Consider the following 14245-nt stretch of genomic DNA (forward strand, 5'->3'; position numbering starts at 1 on the left):
CAACTGAAGGGCCTCTCGCCAGTGTGAGTCCTCTCGTGAACGGCGACAATCGTGGCGGAAGAGCATGAGTAAGGACAGAAGCGGCACGGGTGCTTGTTCGGTCGTCGGTGCGTCAGCTGCTTGTGTGGGCCCGAATTGTTGGTCTGGGGAGAGGTGTCAGCTCTGCGGCTGTCACGGTCAAAGGTATCCACTTTGTCGCCATAGCATGCTCCAATGCAGTCTGTTGGGATGACATGACAGAGCAAGAAAGGTTGGCGCATTTTTTATAATTCTAAACATGGTTCAGTAGACCTACATTATGCCCGTGCGGCCTACAGTGGGTATTCATTGATTTGAGATGTTAAAAAGGTTCATTCGCAATGCTTGTAAATGTCCACAGGCCATCATTAAAGACTAGACACTGGCAGCCCCATGGTGCGGCAGCTGTGGTAGCTTGCACGTTCTGCTAACCAAATACAGAAGGGAAGTCAAGCCGCCGCGGTCGCCGCAGCAGTGTTGGCGGTAACGTGTTACAAGTAACATTGTTACCGATAACGTCTTACTTTTGTTAGTAACGTGGTAACGTAATCGTTACTTTTCCATGGCATTTACGGGTAATGTACCCACGTTAGTTATTTCAAGTAACAGGTAACGGAATTACGTTACTCGTTACATCTTCCGAAAACTTGAAAAATGTTAGGACGGAACGAGCAGGTTGGTAGGGATAATTAAACTTGAGGAAGACAACAGTTGTCTATCCCTTCTTGTTTTCTTCCTCAAGTTTTAATTGAAAAAAGAACACCTGTATTTTTTGCCAGTTTCTATACTTCGTTTTACCTGAAGTCCAGACGCAGCTGACGCTACAAGCTGATGGAAATTATCGGAGAGGGAAAAGGGAACCATCATGGTGTTCTCTGTGTTTCTATACGTATTCTTTCATCGCTGAAATAAACAAACAAGGCCAAGTGACTTGTGATTTTGACGCTAATTAATTTGTCCGATTGGCTCGTAGCGTAGGCTGCGTCTAGAGTTAAGCTGAAATGTAGTACGTGATTCAAGTAATTAATTATTGCACTCATTCTACATATTTTCTAAATTTCGCCTGTTTTTTACGGACGCAAAAAGTTCCGCTTAGAAAAACCCCAACGCCCGCGCCTGTCATCCCAGTGTCGAAACACGCTGTCGTCAAAATAAAACAAAAGCGCTGTTACCGCCTATTTATAAAAGAAATGTAACGCAAAAGTAACGTGCGCTACTTTCTGTCGATAACGATACCGCGTTCCTTTATTTCGCAAGTAACGAGTAACATATTTCTTTACTTTTTTCAGGTAACGCCTACAACACTGCAGCTGCATACCGCTGCCAGTACGGAGCGCTGGGTGATAGCGTGTTGACATTCATAATGATTGTGACTGTGTATTAAGTAACGCTGGAAGGGTCGTTCACACCCACATATTATTAGGTTACACAAAATAGCATTCAATAGGCTCGTAGAATGATCGTTGTGTACCTTAGAAACTTGAAAAATTGCTAAGGTACACAGCAAATATTTTACGAGCGATTTGAAACAGGGAAAAACGCGGTTCTATATCGACATTGATATGGACATTTGCCAGTCTAAAGCGACTTCGGCAACACAAATTAATGTTGTGAAAAAGCTTCAATCATTTGAAGCAGCAAAACGTTTTCAGGCTATTTCATGTGTCGAAAATAATTTATAGCATTTGTGAGAGCTACTCAATCAACCACAACTAAAGGAAAAAAGACAATTTTGTAATAAATAAGCAACTCAGCATGATACATTTCTCCGATATTAAATAATATGTATCAATTGCAACTTTGAGTGCTCGGACTGAATGTTCCTTCAGTTGAGCCCAGCTCGTTTGTTTACTTTCACTTGAGTTGTAGTTCTTGGACTTTGGAATGTAACACCCCCCCTTTCATAAGAAACAAAAACAAAAAGAAAACATTAAATTTTGTTGCGATATTTTTTTTTTCGGTTTGGTGCAGGCCGCTAAATAAAACTATATGAAGTTTCCACGTGGGGAAAACTTTGTGTACCACATCAGACTCCTCACGTTTTCCATTTTCTGGAAAGCCGAGCCTACAAAAAGGTTTTCTATCCGTGTGGGGACCGTTCATGAATCTGTGAGGGTGTGCTAAGGAGGTGCGAGGCTGGATGAGTAGTGTCCCGTGTGCGTCTTCTCATACCTGGTGTTGTTAGTTCTGTGGGCACCATAAGATTGGGATCAGAAGTCGCACTGCCGTCTGTCCTCCCCTCCTGGTCCATCTTCCATGGTTGCCTCTGCAATTCGGCTCCTTGGAAGGAGGGCTCCACCCCCTTGTCCTCGCAGTCCGTTCTCTGGCCTTCGGAGTCGAATGCTGCGTGGGCAAGTTCTGTTAGGACTGAAGACCAAATTTTCTTTAGTATCATTTTTTTATACTACACCAATACAGAAGCCCAATCAGAACGAACTTAAAGAACAAGCAAACATATACACATCATGCTGATGAAGTAGAGAAATTCAGGGGTTTACATTCGTATTGCAGTGTAATTCAAAGCGTAAAATAATCATATCACGAAAAAACACGGGCATCAAACTGAATACTGAAAATCCCGAAAAAATTAATTGTAAAAATTGCACGTGAATCATCCATAAAGGCAATCCTTCTCTATTAAATACATACTTCAAAAGTTTCACTTCACCTCGAACATGCGGTAAAGTATTACATCAATACAGTCCCACACAAATCGACAGACACAACTAAATACGATCAAAGAGTGAGGTTTAGTTACGTCACTCCCGCTCTGTAGTGCTGAAAAAAAGGCAGGCATGCCACAGAACCAACAACTGTACGGCACATCACCGCCATAGGTTTTGGAAATTACATGTGAACAAAACGCGCACGGTGTGTCGGCAAACAAAGGTAGGGAAGGGAATAAAAATGTTGCATGTAGTTGGCTGAGCTGTGGCCATTCCTTATTTGATCCGACTTGTTTGACCCATTCATCTGGGAAAAAATGTAGCCCAAAGGTCTTGCACTGTAAAAGTTGACCTGGCTGGTGGCTGGCCCTCCTTCCTAGGCAACGAAGGGTTGCTCACATTTAAGAGCGTTTCCGGTTAGCTCGGCCTGCAAAAAGTTTAGAAGAATGAGTATTAATAAACAGTCCCCAACACAAAGTTACTTTACATGCCCTCAAGTATCGTCACATTGGATGAGCGAAACTAAAACTGAAGGGTACCAGTGCAGTAAGTAAATGATTACGAATTACGACGCGGAGACGAGAAAAAAGAAGGCAACAAATGAGAAAACGCGCATTAGCAGTTCAGTTTAATCAAGTAAAAAACTGAAGGCCACTTTCGAGATTAAACGGCATGGATAACAACACCATTTGTCAGTAGGGGGTACCTGCGAGAAATTTCAATCTGAAGGACGCGGGAAAAGTAATTAGTCCTATGTGACCATACAATTTCCAAGTGTGAATGTTTTGGCCAAATAACACTGACCATTTCTATTTCCACGAGAGATGTTTCATTATATATGCAGCGTCAAACCACTAGCGAGGAGGAAAATGTTTGCCGGTTCCGTCTGTGCCGCATCCACGCGACTAATGCCGTCATTTATGAAATTATGTGCAGTGTAGATCAATCAATCAGCCTCGCATTTTGCCAAGCACTAACATCAGTGGGGCCCACTTAGAGAGAATGAGTTTTAGCTGAGATACTTAGTTCACGTTCATTGGTAAAGAGCTCTTTAGATCATCCAGAAGTTGATTATAAAACATTATAATTTGGTTAAGTGATCTCCAGTATAAATTGATCACCATTATCACCAGTATAAAGTTTACAGTCCCTATTGCAACGCGTTTTTTTTATTTTTATTTCTTCCAACTCAAGACAAGCTTGAGTGGCTTTCTCTTGATCGTCTTCATTAGAGAAGCTGAAACATTTCTTCCAAAAAATGAGATAGAGGTTGACCCCAGTGCAGTTTTATCCCGTAAATCTGAATATTTCGTTCGTTTTCCCCAAAGATTTAAACACGAAAAAACCCCGACCAGCCGTTACGTCATAAAAGGATCTTTCGGCCTCCAAGCGCGTGTAGCTCGTGAGCAATAGACCTTGTTCAGATCCGGCCGCCATCTGTCAGACGTGGCGCCAACCTTCCTTCCGACGCCATTTTTGAGGCGACTGGCAGAGCGCTGTGGCCGTCTGTAGCGTGTGAAAGTGGCGTGCAGCAACCGCATGACTGCTCTGTTCCGCAACGTATTCAACGAGAAAATAAAATTAAAAACAGCCAATGCAAACATTCTGATTGTATTGTTTTTCTTTTTAAGGGTATTATAGATAACGTTTGAAAAGCCGTAGCGCTTTCCTGTGCTATTCATGCTCCCCAAAAAAAGCACCTACGGCGTTAGCGTTGTGTGTTCTTACAGGGCTCCTAAACATTTCATTAATATATGACACTTTCTACGATGGCATGAAGGGCTCATGATATTTGTATGTAACATCTGCAAGCATCTATTATTTTATCCGATTTTTTGGGAGCTCGATGTTGGGTAGCATCGTAGCTTCGCTCGTGCAGAGCAACGGGGAGGTCCGGTCAACATCGCTCAGATACACTGTTTTGCGCTTGATTTTTTGTTTTGTTTTTCTCGCTCAAGTAGGCCTTTTACAACCGATTGAAGGCTGATGCAAAGTGCAGAAGAGCCAGGCGACGTGACAACTTCGTTTCGCACATGAACGTTAAAGGAAACGACGCTAAAAAGCAAAGGTGAACGCTCGCTTACTTTACGCTGTATCATTATTATTGCGCCACTCTCACATTTCGAGAAACATATTTGAGATGTAGTCGAAAGCATAAAAGCGGGCTCTTGACTGCTAACCTGGACCTGTTGGCGAGTTTAACTGTCCCGCTCACTCGCTTCCCAACATAACGGGTTTGCGCTGCGGGAGAAGCTTTTATTTGTAGCCAATACTGCAGGCAACCACTTTTATGAGCACTGGTCATATTGCATTGCGAGTGAGCATGAAATTCAAAAGCCCTCCGAGCTATGTGACCGCACTACCAGGGCCCGTTTTCTCGAACGCGAACCGTGGGTTGAAGTTAACTATTGTCCCTAGGAGAGGGAATTCTAGGAGAGCCTGGGACTGGGAGAGCAGGAATGCCGAGGGAGGAGCAGTACCTACAATCAAAATGGCCGCGACGTCGCTTAATGAGGGCTAATAGTTCTTGGTTCTGCTGAACATTCATTTCGATCCGGCTGTTATATTAATGACGCACCATCAACCTATTAGCACGTCAAGCAAAGCAGTAGTTCAGAGGGACTACTAAACTAATCGACGGCAGCATTCCGCGAATGCATCGCTCTTCAGCAGTCCAGGATCCAAGACATATGACGGTACATAATCCTTGCAAGTGTTTTTATGGTGAGTAAAATAGTGTTTTGCAAACGAGTGTTGGTATATATTTATACTAACACGTTTAATTTGTTTCACTATGCACGCCAACTCGTGGGCGGCGTTTACTTTGCGAAGAGTGGGGGTTATCCTCGATAAAGTCTTCGTTCCGGGTGAACAGCTGGGACATTGTACTGTTTTTTTGTTCGCAGTGTGCCGAGAGTATGCCGACAGCCATCGAGGTTTCTACACATCCCCGGTGGCCAGCAATTCAATGGTGACGAGAAGCTTAGCTCCTCCTCCCCGGTGGATCGGTTGGGCAAAAGGAAAAGGGGGCAAACAGTTGAGATCAGCAGGAATCGCAGAAACACGTATCGCAAGGAACAAAAACGAGACTACAGCACCGGCGTTGCCAGACTGGAAGGCACACGGGAGGCTTTCATGACAAAATGCTTTATGAGGGGGACGGGGGAGAGGAGGTCCCAGCAAAATGGAAGATTTCGGGCAAAACCCGGGCCCCATGGCCCCCCCCCCCCCCCCCCCCGGCTACGTGCCTGGCTCTTTTTACCGATTTTGTTCAGCCCTGTTTCGCCAGTTTTTCAAAACCAACTTTAGGGGTCGGTGTTTGGTTCCTGGTGAGAGCGATAGTATTCTCGGTTACTGATTGGTCACGACGTCCCAGCGTTTTGGTCTGCGAGAGTTATCGACCAATGATAATCTTTAGTCTGTTTGCAAGTCCTTTTGGTGAGAGCCTCTTACTAACACGGATGGTGACAGGGGCCTCCAGGTATTTAAAGTATTTGTCCCGAGTACTACATACGTAGGAGAATTTCAGCTATATACGGGAGTAGATAGCATGAAACCGGAAGTAAAGCAGACCATTATAGTTTCAGCTTGCGTCCCGTATAACTTTGTCGCGGCACTCGGCTTTTAGCAGACGGCTGCCTATATTCCGGTCCGTTAACGGAAGACGTGAAAGCATTTTCTTGTTTTCTTTTTGTCTGCGAATGACGCTTCGAAGCATACAAATTATATTGTTCACTTACGTTAGCAGACCAATCATCTGCAGTAGTTTTCTTGACTCGCTCCGCAAAGTCCCAGTCACACTGCTCGTACAGCAAGCAAAAGACAAACTGCAAACACCGTCTGAGGCGCGTTTCTTGTGTCTACCAAAACAGTCTGCGGACCTGTTCGAAGCACACATATGTGTTCGCTAGGAGCATGTCTGCAGAGAGTTTTGGTAGGCACAAGATGAAAGTACTGTCATAAAGGAACAAATTTTGGCAGTTCACACACTTGTGACTGCTTACGACCGGAGGGGCTTGTGAACCATCTTGTGACTGCTGATGGCCGGCCGCTGCGCTGCCAGTCATAAGAAGTCGCCAGCGATTTAAGCATTTCCGGTTGTAAGCATGGCAGTAAGAAATGAGTACACCTGCCTTTACTTGAGCAAACAATAAGGCGAACACGCAGATAGTGCACACTGTTTCACCGTTTTAGAAATACGACACCACCTTCAGAGATTCTACATAATAAACCAAAAGTAAGACACACTATTTGTCTGCATTAAGGCATACCTAGAGGGATTAAACAGTTAAAATAAATAAATTGTTGAAAGCCTCCGCTAGGCTTTGAAAAGGGGGGGGGGGGGGGGTGAGGGCGGTTGGTCGGCAAAGTAAGGCAAGACAGACAATGGAAAGTTCGCGTGCAGCAGGCTCAACTGTAGCCGTCTCATTTGATCTGACTGTGTCGAATTCGTGTAAAGACAAAATGTAGCACAAAGGCGTTGCACCACCGAAGGGGGACTTGGCTGGTGACAGGCCACCTTTCCAAAGCTGTGAAGTGTCGTTCACATCTGCGTCCAAATTCCTGCAGAGTTTGATCTGCAAGGTTTAGAAAGGCGACGGTTAATAAACAGGAAGGAACGGAAAGCAACAACACTCGTTTGTACCTTTAACTATGTATATTCAGCAAACTGAAACTGGGTGCGAAATTTAAAAAAAAAACAGGCATCGCAATTGAGGAATGAAAGAGTACAATTAAGATTTACATTTGAATGAGGTGAGTATGCACTGATCACTCCAACCAGTTAATATTCAGAGCCAACCTAGCGAATCAGTACATCAGATTTATCGTCCACTTCAACCCCTGCTATATTATGATGTGATTGAAATTCTGTTCTCGTGAATTAAACACTCTGTATTCCGAAAACACAATGAGTATTAAAACTTGGGTTGGGGCTGAGGTGTATGAAGATGCGACCCATCAGGTCTCAGATCAATGAGGGTGAACGCAGTACAGCTGTGTTTGCATCTTTGGGTGTCAGTCGTCCCAGCTCTTTCTTCTTAGAAGTTGTTTAGATTTCAATGTCTGCTGTGTCAATCTTCTTTCCTTTGTCATTCTGTACTGCCTTGGTCGACTGTTAAAGAGACACATCACGTATGAGATTAATAAGTTGTTGTGTTTTCTAGCTGAGGAACAACCTTAGGTATCTACTTCTGCCGGTTGATAACTCCAGTCCTGAACAACAAGACAAGGCTGAAGAGGCAGCAGTGGCTCCAGGGTAGAATCCCTGAATGTTGCTGGGTGGCCCTTACAGAGTGGTGGCAACACTTGCGTCTGTTAACGGAGATGCCACCTTATCCTCAATCTTTTATAAGGTCATCACGCTGTTATTGTCATTGAGCATTACCACTCGTGAAAAGGCACCGCGGGTAACCCAAAGAACACGCAGCGTAACTTTCGAATTTTAGTGGCAGGTTTGTTTGTAACAAACATTCCTGCGCAAAAATGGATCAAGATGCTGGAAGGTCAGCAGATATTTGCAGAGGGGGAAGCGTGTGGCGTAGGCAGGAAGGGGAACAGAGGGGGGAAGTGGGGAGTGGTTTAGATGGCCCGAAACCCCCTAAAATGTTTACGAGCCCCCCCACTGCAACAATTCCGCTACGAGGCGCGGGGAGCGGACAGACACGTCGCAACTGAGACCCAGTAAATGCAGAATTACCGCCAAAGACTGGCTTTTTTTGTTTATGTGTCTCGAAGCTCAAGGAGACTTGACGTATTTAAAGGAAGGGTTTGTCCCGGCTAGGGATGTCGCGAACCACACTAGGTTCGATTTCGAAAGGTTTCAATGTTTACGAAGTGAACTAAGGTTCAATTTAGAAAAATTCGCAACTTTCGATCACAGTGGAGTTTCGAATCCAAAAAGTTCGAAGCTTTCACGGTTTCTAAAATTTCGGGTTCGAATATTTCAAATACTTTGTGACTTGAGGTTCGATAAATTCAAATATTTAGAACTTTCCTAACTTGAAATTCGAGATATTCGAAAAATTTAAGTTTCTTGGGATCTGAAGTTCAAAAAATTCGAAGATTCCGAAACTCCTTAAAAATAAAATTCGAAAACTTAGAATTTCTATAGACATGAAGTTTGAACCATTCGAAAATTTCAATTTCTTTCTGCATAAAGTTCGAAGGTTTCGATTCTCTTCATGAATTCCTTTCAAGTCCAAGTTTTCAAAGTCCGAATTTCAAGTTCATCCACAGTTTCAATTTCAAATAATGTTTTCACGACTCACTGGTTTTCACGAAATCAAGTTTAGAAAAGTTAGGGTGTGATATCTAGACTCTGCGAAGTTGGTCAGGCAATTAAATGAGACGACGAGTGTCCTGGATGTGCTGCAATATTTGCCAGTCCAGAGTGACGTGTGACCATAGATAAGTAATTGTGACCGCCAGCCCGGGGGGAGAGGGGGGTCTTTAACCTGCATCACGCAGTAGTGATCACACGAACACACTGTTTTACGATACTCATCCAGTTCGAAATGGCCAAGGGCGGGCAGGAGGTTGAGGCTCAGAAAAACCTTGAAGCGACCTGGCAAACTACCTCCCCACCCCATGCACGCTGGTAGTAATCCGATTAAACATCGCCCGAGTGACGCTGGCATATAGTAAGTTAAGTTTGTAATTGTCCTGGAGGTTTATTTTCTGGAACGGAGGAATCGCCTCGCAAAAAGCACAGAAGCCGACACAACTAGAGGTCGAGGAGCGTTCGACCATACAAGTGGCGTCGGAAGAGGAAAAACGGGGGGGGGGGGGGGGGGGGGGGGGGGGCCTTCAGCCCTCCTTCTGTAAGGAAAACAATACGGGGAAAGAGGGCGTGGTCGAGCTTATTTTAATCCGAAATTACTTATGCATATGTATAGCTACTAACGCTCTTCACAGCACAAAAGATCGCGTAGATGGTCATTGTTAGAAACTCGTTGTCAAAGGGCACTACTCGTCACATGCTTAGTGGTTCGGAAGTTCAAAGCTATGTCTTTTCGACCTAAATAATTGTGCCAATAGTAAAGAAAAAAAAAAAAAAAAAACATATTAATAAATGCGACGAGAAAAATCTGGAGAAAAAAAATTAACTATCAAGAATTCGCCGGAAGTGTTGTATTTTTGCATATTCAGAGGTTCAGAACTTCGAAACAAGTTTCTCCTACCAAAATGTGTACAGGCTAAAAGAAACACGTCCCAGGAACGTGAAGCGAAAAAAAAATGTTTTCTTTTAATGACGTGCTGAACTTGAGCATTATTAGAAATCTTCTCCTATGAGTTAATTTATTTCTTTATGTGAAAAAAACAATACATACATTATTTTGTATTCTGCAGATGGCAATGATATGTACTGTCTCTGGTGTTAATTTAAATGCGATACCTCAAACAACTTAGACGAAAATAAATACCAAGTTTAGGGCATAATTGCATGTAGATACATATTTGGATGTTTCTTCGAAACTCGCCTTGAATAACAATAATCACATCTTAAGACAACACTTACCTAGGCTATACATAGATCATTCTTAAAAAGTTTAACATCTCTACCATAAATAGCTGTGGCTACAGCGCGCTTCAAATCTGGCACAAACGATAATCGTCAAAAACCCGTCGTCCTTCCTAAACTTTTCGGAAATTTATTTCTTTAAAACTAAGCATGCCAGAAAATTGAAATAAACGACATTGTCTTTCGTAAGAAACGCAGCACCGCATGTAAAAGTTCGAGAAAAAAAAGTTATGAATGTACCTCACTACTTGAATTCAAATGAAACCGTCCGCCAGTCTTTCGAAGTTCGACGAAGGTTGAACTTTTACCCTAAAAGTTTTCTGACTTTTCAGTATTTGAAATTTTTGAAACTTTTCAAATTCTCTTGAGAAATAAGTTCAAAAATTATTGAATTCCTTAGCATAGGAAATTCGAAAGTTCGAAAAGTTTGAAAAGCTTTGCGGCATCCCACTATTCGATAAAGTGTCATTCGGTGAAACGCAAGCGTTCGCTAAAACGTCATTCGATCAAGTGAGTGCCTCCCTTATCTGTTTAAACCAAAATGCAGAACCATATTGATGTAATGATTTTCATATGAAGATACAAGTTGTGATAAATGTTGTACTAAATGCACCTTCACGGTGCATTTAGTACAACTACAGTACCCAGTGTGGCTCCTGGTGTTGAGGATGAATGCCTTTGCTGGTGCGTCGCCAATAAGTGCATTCAGCCTCACGGGGATGCTTTCTGCATCAAAACTGATGCCCGAGGTAACAACTTCTCAGTTTATCCACAAAACGACGAAGGAACTCACTACCATTATCAGGCTTTCTGTCACCACAAAAGACACCGACAACGAAAGGAGCGTAATTCTTCAGGTTTTTCACTTTTCCTAGGATTGTCCAAAATCGGGTTCTAGTGCTTTCTGCAATTTGAAGGTTGTCGATATAAAAATCGAGAGCAAGCTCCCGGGACAGATGCTTTGACTCTCTTACAGCATCCAGAACACCTTCTACGACACCGAAGTGTGGCAGTATTCGCGACTCCAGCGACCTATAGAGGGTGCCACCACCAAACAAACATGGCGGCTGGGTCCAGGTCGCGTTGGCTCGGCCGGGCCGCCGAACGGGTGGCGCATTCAATTGAACAGTATTTCTTTTGTTTAATGCCAAATTTTATAGGTATTTGAACTGCGACGGTTAAAAGTAACCAGTGCACATGCTCCGGAGAAACGGTTTTGATCAGCTAAGGAAAGCGGCAATGACTACAGAATTGTTCCATTGAGAGAAATTTTCAGCTAACTTGCATGCCTCGACCATGCGACTTTATCTGTCCACGAAATCAAGCTTTTGTGCGTATCCCCGTTTAAGAAACAGCTCCAGTCGTCTGCTTGGTCAGCAACACAGGCTGCAGGAAAATTATGAAAATTAAGCAAGCGCTTCTTGAGCCAAGAAGCATGTTAACCCACTGGTGTCCCACTAAGCAGCTAATACTCGTATTTCAATTCAGGTTTTAGTAGCAATCGAGAAGCCATTTTGACGAGCGGGTTATGTTATATTACGTACTATGCCCCACTAAAGCGATATTAGTATATTCTTCAGGTTGAAATATGAGCTTAGTTGACTAGCTATTAAGTGAACTGCTGAATAAAAGTATACTTGACAGACAGAGAGGTACTACTTAAACTCAGCCAAATGGTTCTAGCCGGCAGCACGGAGACGAAGGCGGACAAACGGAAAAGAGACTTCATCGGAAATTCCTGCAGAAACTCTCTGCATTAAACTTTACTTTGAATCCTGAACGGAGAAAATGAGTATTTTTGTGGCCGGTCAACCTCAGCAATGTAGACGCATATTGCTGCTGGCTTTGACAGGGGTATAATATAAATATGGGAGGCGCGATAGATCATAATGCCGCGACAGCTTCTAACTTCGCGAGACGCGTCCCCCACCTTTTTAAAGTAGACAATTTCCCTCATTAATTGTACGCAGAGAGCAGGATTTCCCGAATCAAGTAATTGTGAAACCAGCCCAACTCCTTCGGTGTGATCCAGAGGCTTTTTTTGGCGAAAAGCAGCCAAGATAAATGGCCAACACACCGACCGGCGTGAGTGGCTCGATCTTGAAGCTAATCGAACACAATCACACTCAAGAAAAGCAGCTATCGAACCTCACTTGACTGTAACATTGGTGTTCTCTACAGTGAAACACCTCGTCTGTCGTCCTCAGTCCACTCTTCTACATCTTTATAAAGAAGCCACTTATCAGTTACCAAGTAGTCGGGAAATCAAAACCTTTCCCGTGATTCCTCCCCGTCCAAGAAATCGAAAGCACGCCACCGTGTGTTGTGGAGTAAACGGGCTTTCAAACACGTGATGCAAGGAAACAATCTACTGAGGCTTCACCCTGCTAATGAACGCTAAGCAAACTTCAGAAATTTTGGCATCTTCGTCAAATTACGTTGTGCGCCACCGCGCCGACAACACGTGTCCGCGAAAGCCACCAGAGATGCGCGGAGGGGCGCAAAGCGACCTGTTCCGGCTGGTTCCGGCTGGTTCCCGTTTGGTGGCGTCCGTTTTGCTGGAGTTCCCAAGGCCTTTCTAGGCGTCTCGAGCAACGTTCTCGCTGATCAAGGAAGAGAAGAAAAGCACGAATGAGTGCGCAACAGGATTAAAAGCTTGTACACTGCATTGCGAGAGCTGCCCGATTCGACCGCCCACCTTTGCAGTTGCCTGCGGGAAGGCAACACGTGGTCTTGTATGTCGGAGAGTTCTTCGCTCAGTGCGATATCGTTATGCACAGGCGTACTTTCGAGGCGGTCATAGGAATTAGTGCCGTTCCCTGTAGGCTGATCATCACAAGCTACAGACCATGATCGGCAGCCAAAGGTGGTGCCTTGCAGCGAACTTGCGCTTGCGGTCAAATGGTCCTGTCGAGTGCTATCGCATGCAGAAGACACCGTTGCATCTAGAGACGGGCGTTGATCTTAAACAGCAGTGGAACAAATTTGATCTTTGGGTAAACTTAGCTCGATACACTCATTTACGCGCCGGATTATCTTGCGCTGAAACCGGCGCTCTGCACTTGCCGACATCATTGGGCTGACAGGCGCTCCGCGTAAGTGTTCTCACCTATCTGTTCAGCCCCGCACACCACCACCTGCGCCCTTGGAAGTGCAAATAAAATTATTGTTGTTATTATTATTATTATTATCATTGAGCTACAATGGCCATGTGAATGTTACAGTGCGAGAAAGAGAACACTTACCACGTTCCGAGTCATCTGCCGCTTCCGACGCCATCCCCCCCGATTGAAAAAAACAACACTTATTGTGCGGCGGACTTGAATGGAAACAAAGCTGCAAAAGAAACTGGCGAAAAAAACGAAGAAACGATGCGAACATCGCGAACACGAACTTCTTTACGCGGGAGAAGAATTATCCGGGCTTAGCCAGTGGCTTGACTTTGGCTGGATAGATCAAGGATTTTGGATTTGGATATACGGCTAACCCCTTTGTAACGGGCAAGGAGGTTATTTTCTTCTTGGTTTTTCTGATGAATTCCCGCTAGACACATGCCCAAAAAACGGCGAGATTTGGAGTAAAAAAAGCTAGATATTAAATGTAATAATATATTTTTTTTTTTTCATAACGAGGTTACGTTGAATAGAGTACCACACACCCACTGGTTTTGAAGGAAATAAATTATCAGCTATCACTTTTTCATGACACGATATGCACAGGCAGTCACAGAGATCATACATCAGGCAGTCTTCTTGATACATGTCTACATGTGTAGATCTAGAAAAGTTCAAGTTACGACATCTAGCTCATCTACTCCATCTGAGACTTCTTCGCGCTCTGTGATTAGGTCATTAGGTCCGCGCCTCCGCGCTGCTTGGACTTTCCAGTGTGCTCAAATCAGCATAGGCCGCTTTGGCAGGCTTTGGGGGCTTTGGTGCCTCTGCCAGAACTGAGTTATGGCGAATTCCAATGGTCGTTTTGGAGCGCGCCAGGATCGACTTTTCACGTGACTTTCTTTCTCGCGGGGGGCAGGGCAGGG

The 14245-nt window shown here is 44.1% G+C and overlaps 1 protein-coding gene and 1 long non-coding RNA gene across 4 annotated transcripts in view; both read right to left on the bottom strand.

Annotated features, from left to right (window-relative positions):
* The window catches only part of LOC115312082 (gastrula zinc finger protein XlCGF7.1-like), a 31636-nt gene extending 24856 nt beyond the window's left edge, over positions 1-6780 (bottom strand). Inside the window, exons 1-3 of one of the 3 annotated variants that reach the window (XM_042294662.1) lie at positions 6425-6780; positions 3084-3111; positions 2191-2361 (exon numbers count right to left, since the gene is read on the bottom strand). In XM_042294662.1, coding sequence (XP_042150596.1) covers positions 2191-2269 — 79 coding nt within the window. In that variant the 5' untranslated portion in view covers positions 2270-2361; positions 3084-3111; positions 6425-6780. Of the gene's footprint in view, positions 1-2190; positions 3112-6424 lie in introns of all 3 variants that reach the window. The other 2 variants (XM_042294661.1, XM_040220516.3) reach the window with 2 other exon arrangements.
* Positions 6781-7109: 329 nt separating this feature from the next.
* On the bottom strand, positions 7110-13481 carry LOC121838415. The gene is made up of 4 exons (XR_006078493.1): positions 13452-13481; positions 13316-13350; positions 12717-12809; positions 7110-7261 (listed from the first exon to the last, which is right to left on the bottom strand). It is a non-coding gene; the product is annotated as an uncharacterized LOC121838415 (long non-coding RNA).
* Positions 13482-14245: the final 764 nt, after the last annotated feature.

This window comes from Ixodes scapularis, unplaced genomic scaffold (assembly GCF_016920785.2).
Source record: "Ixodes scapularis isolate PalLabHiFi unplaced genomic scaffold, ASM1692078v2 PGA_scaffold6__148_contigs__length_123643588, whole genome shotgun sequence".
Taxonomy (NCBI): Eukaryota; Metazoa; Arthropoda; class Arachnida; order Ixodida; family Ixodidae; genus Ixodes; species Ixodes scapularis.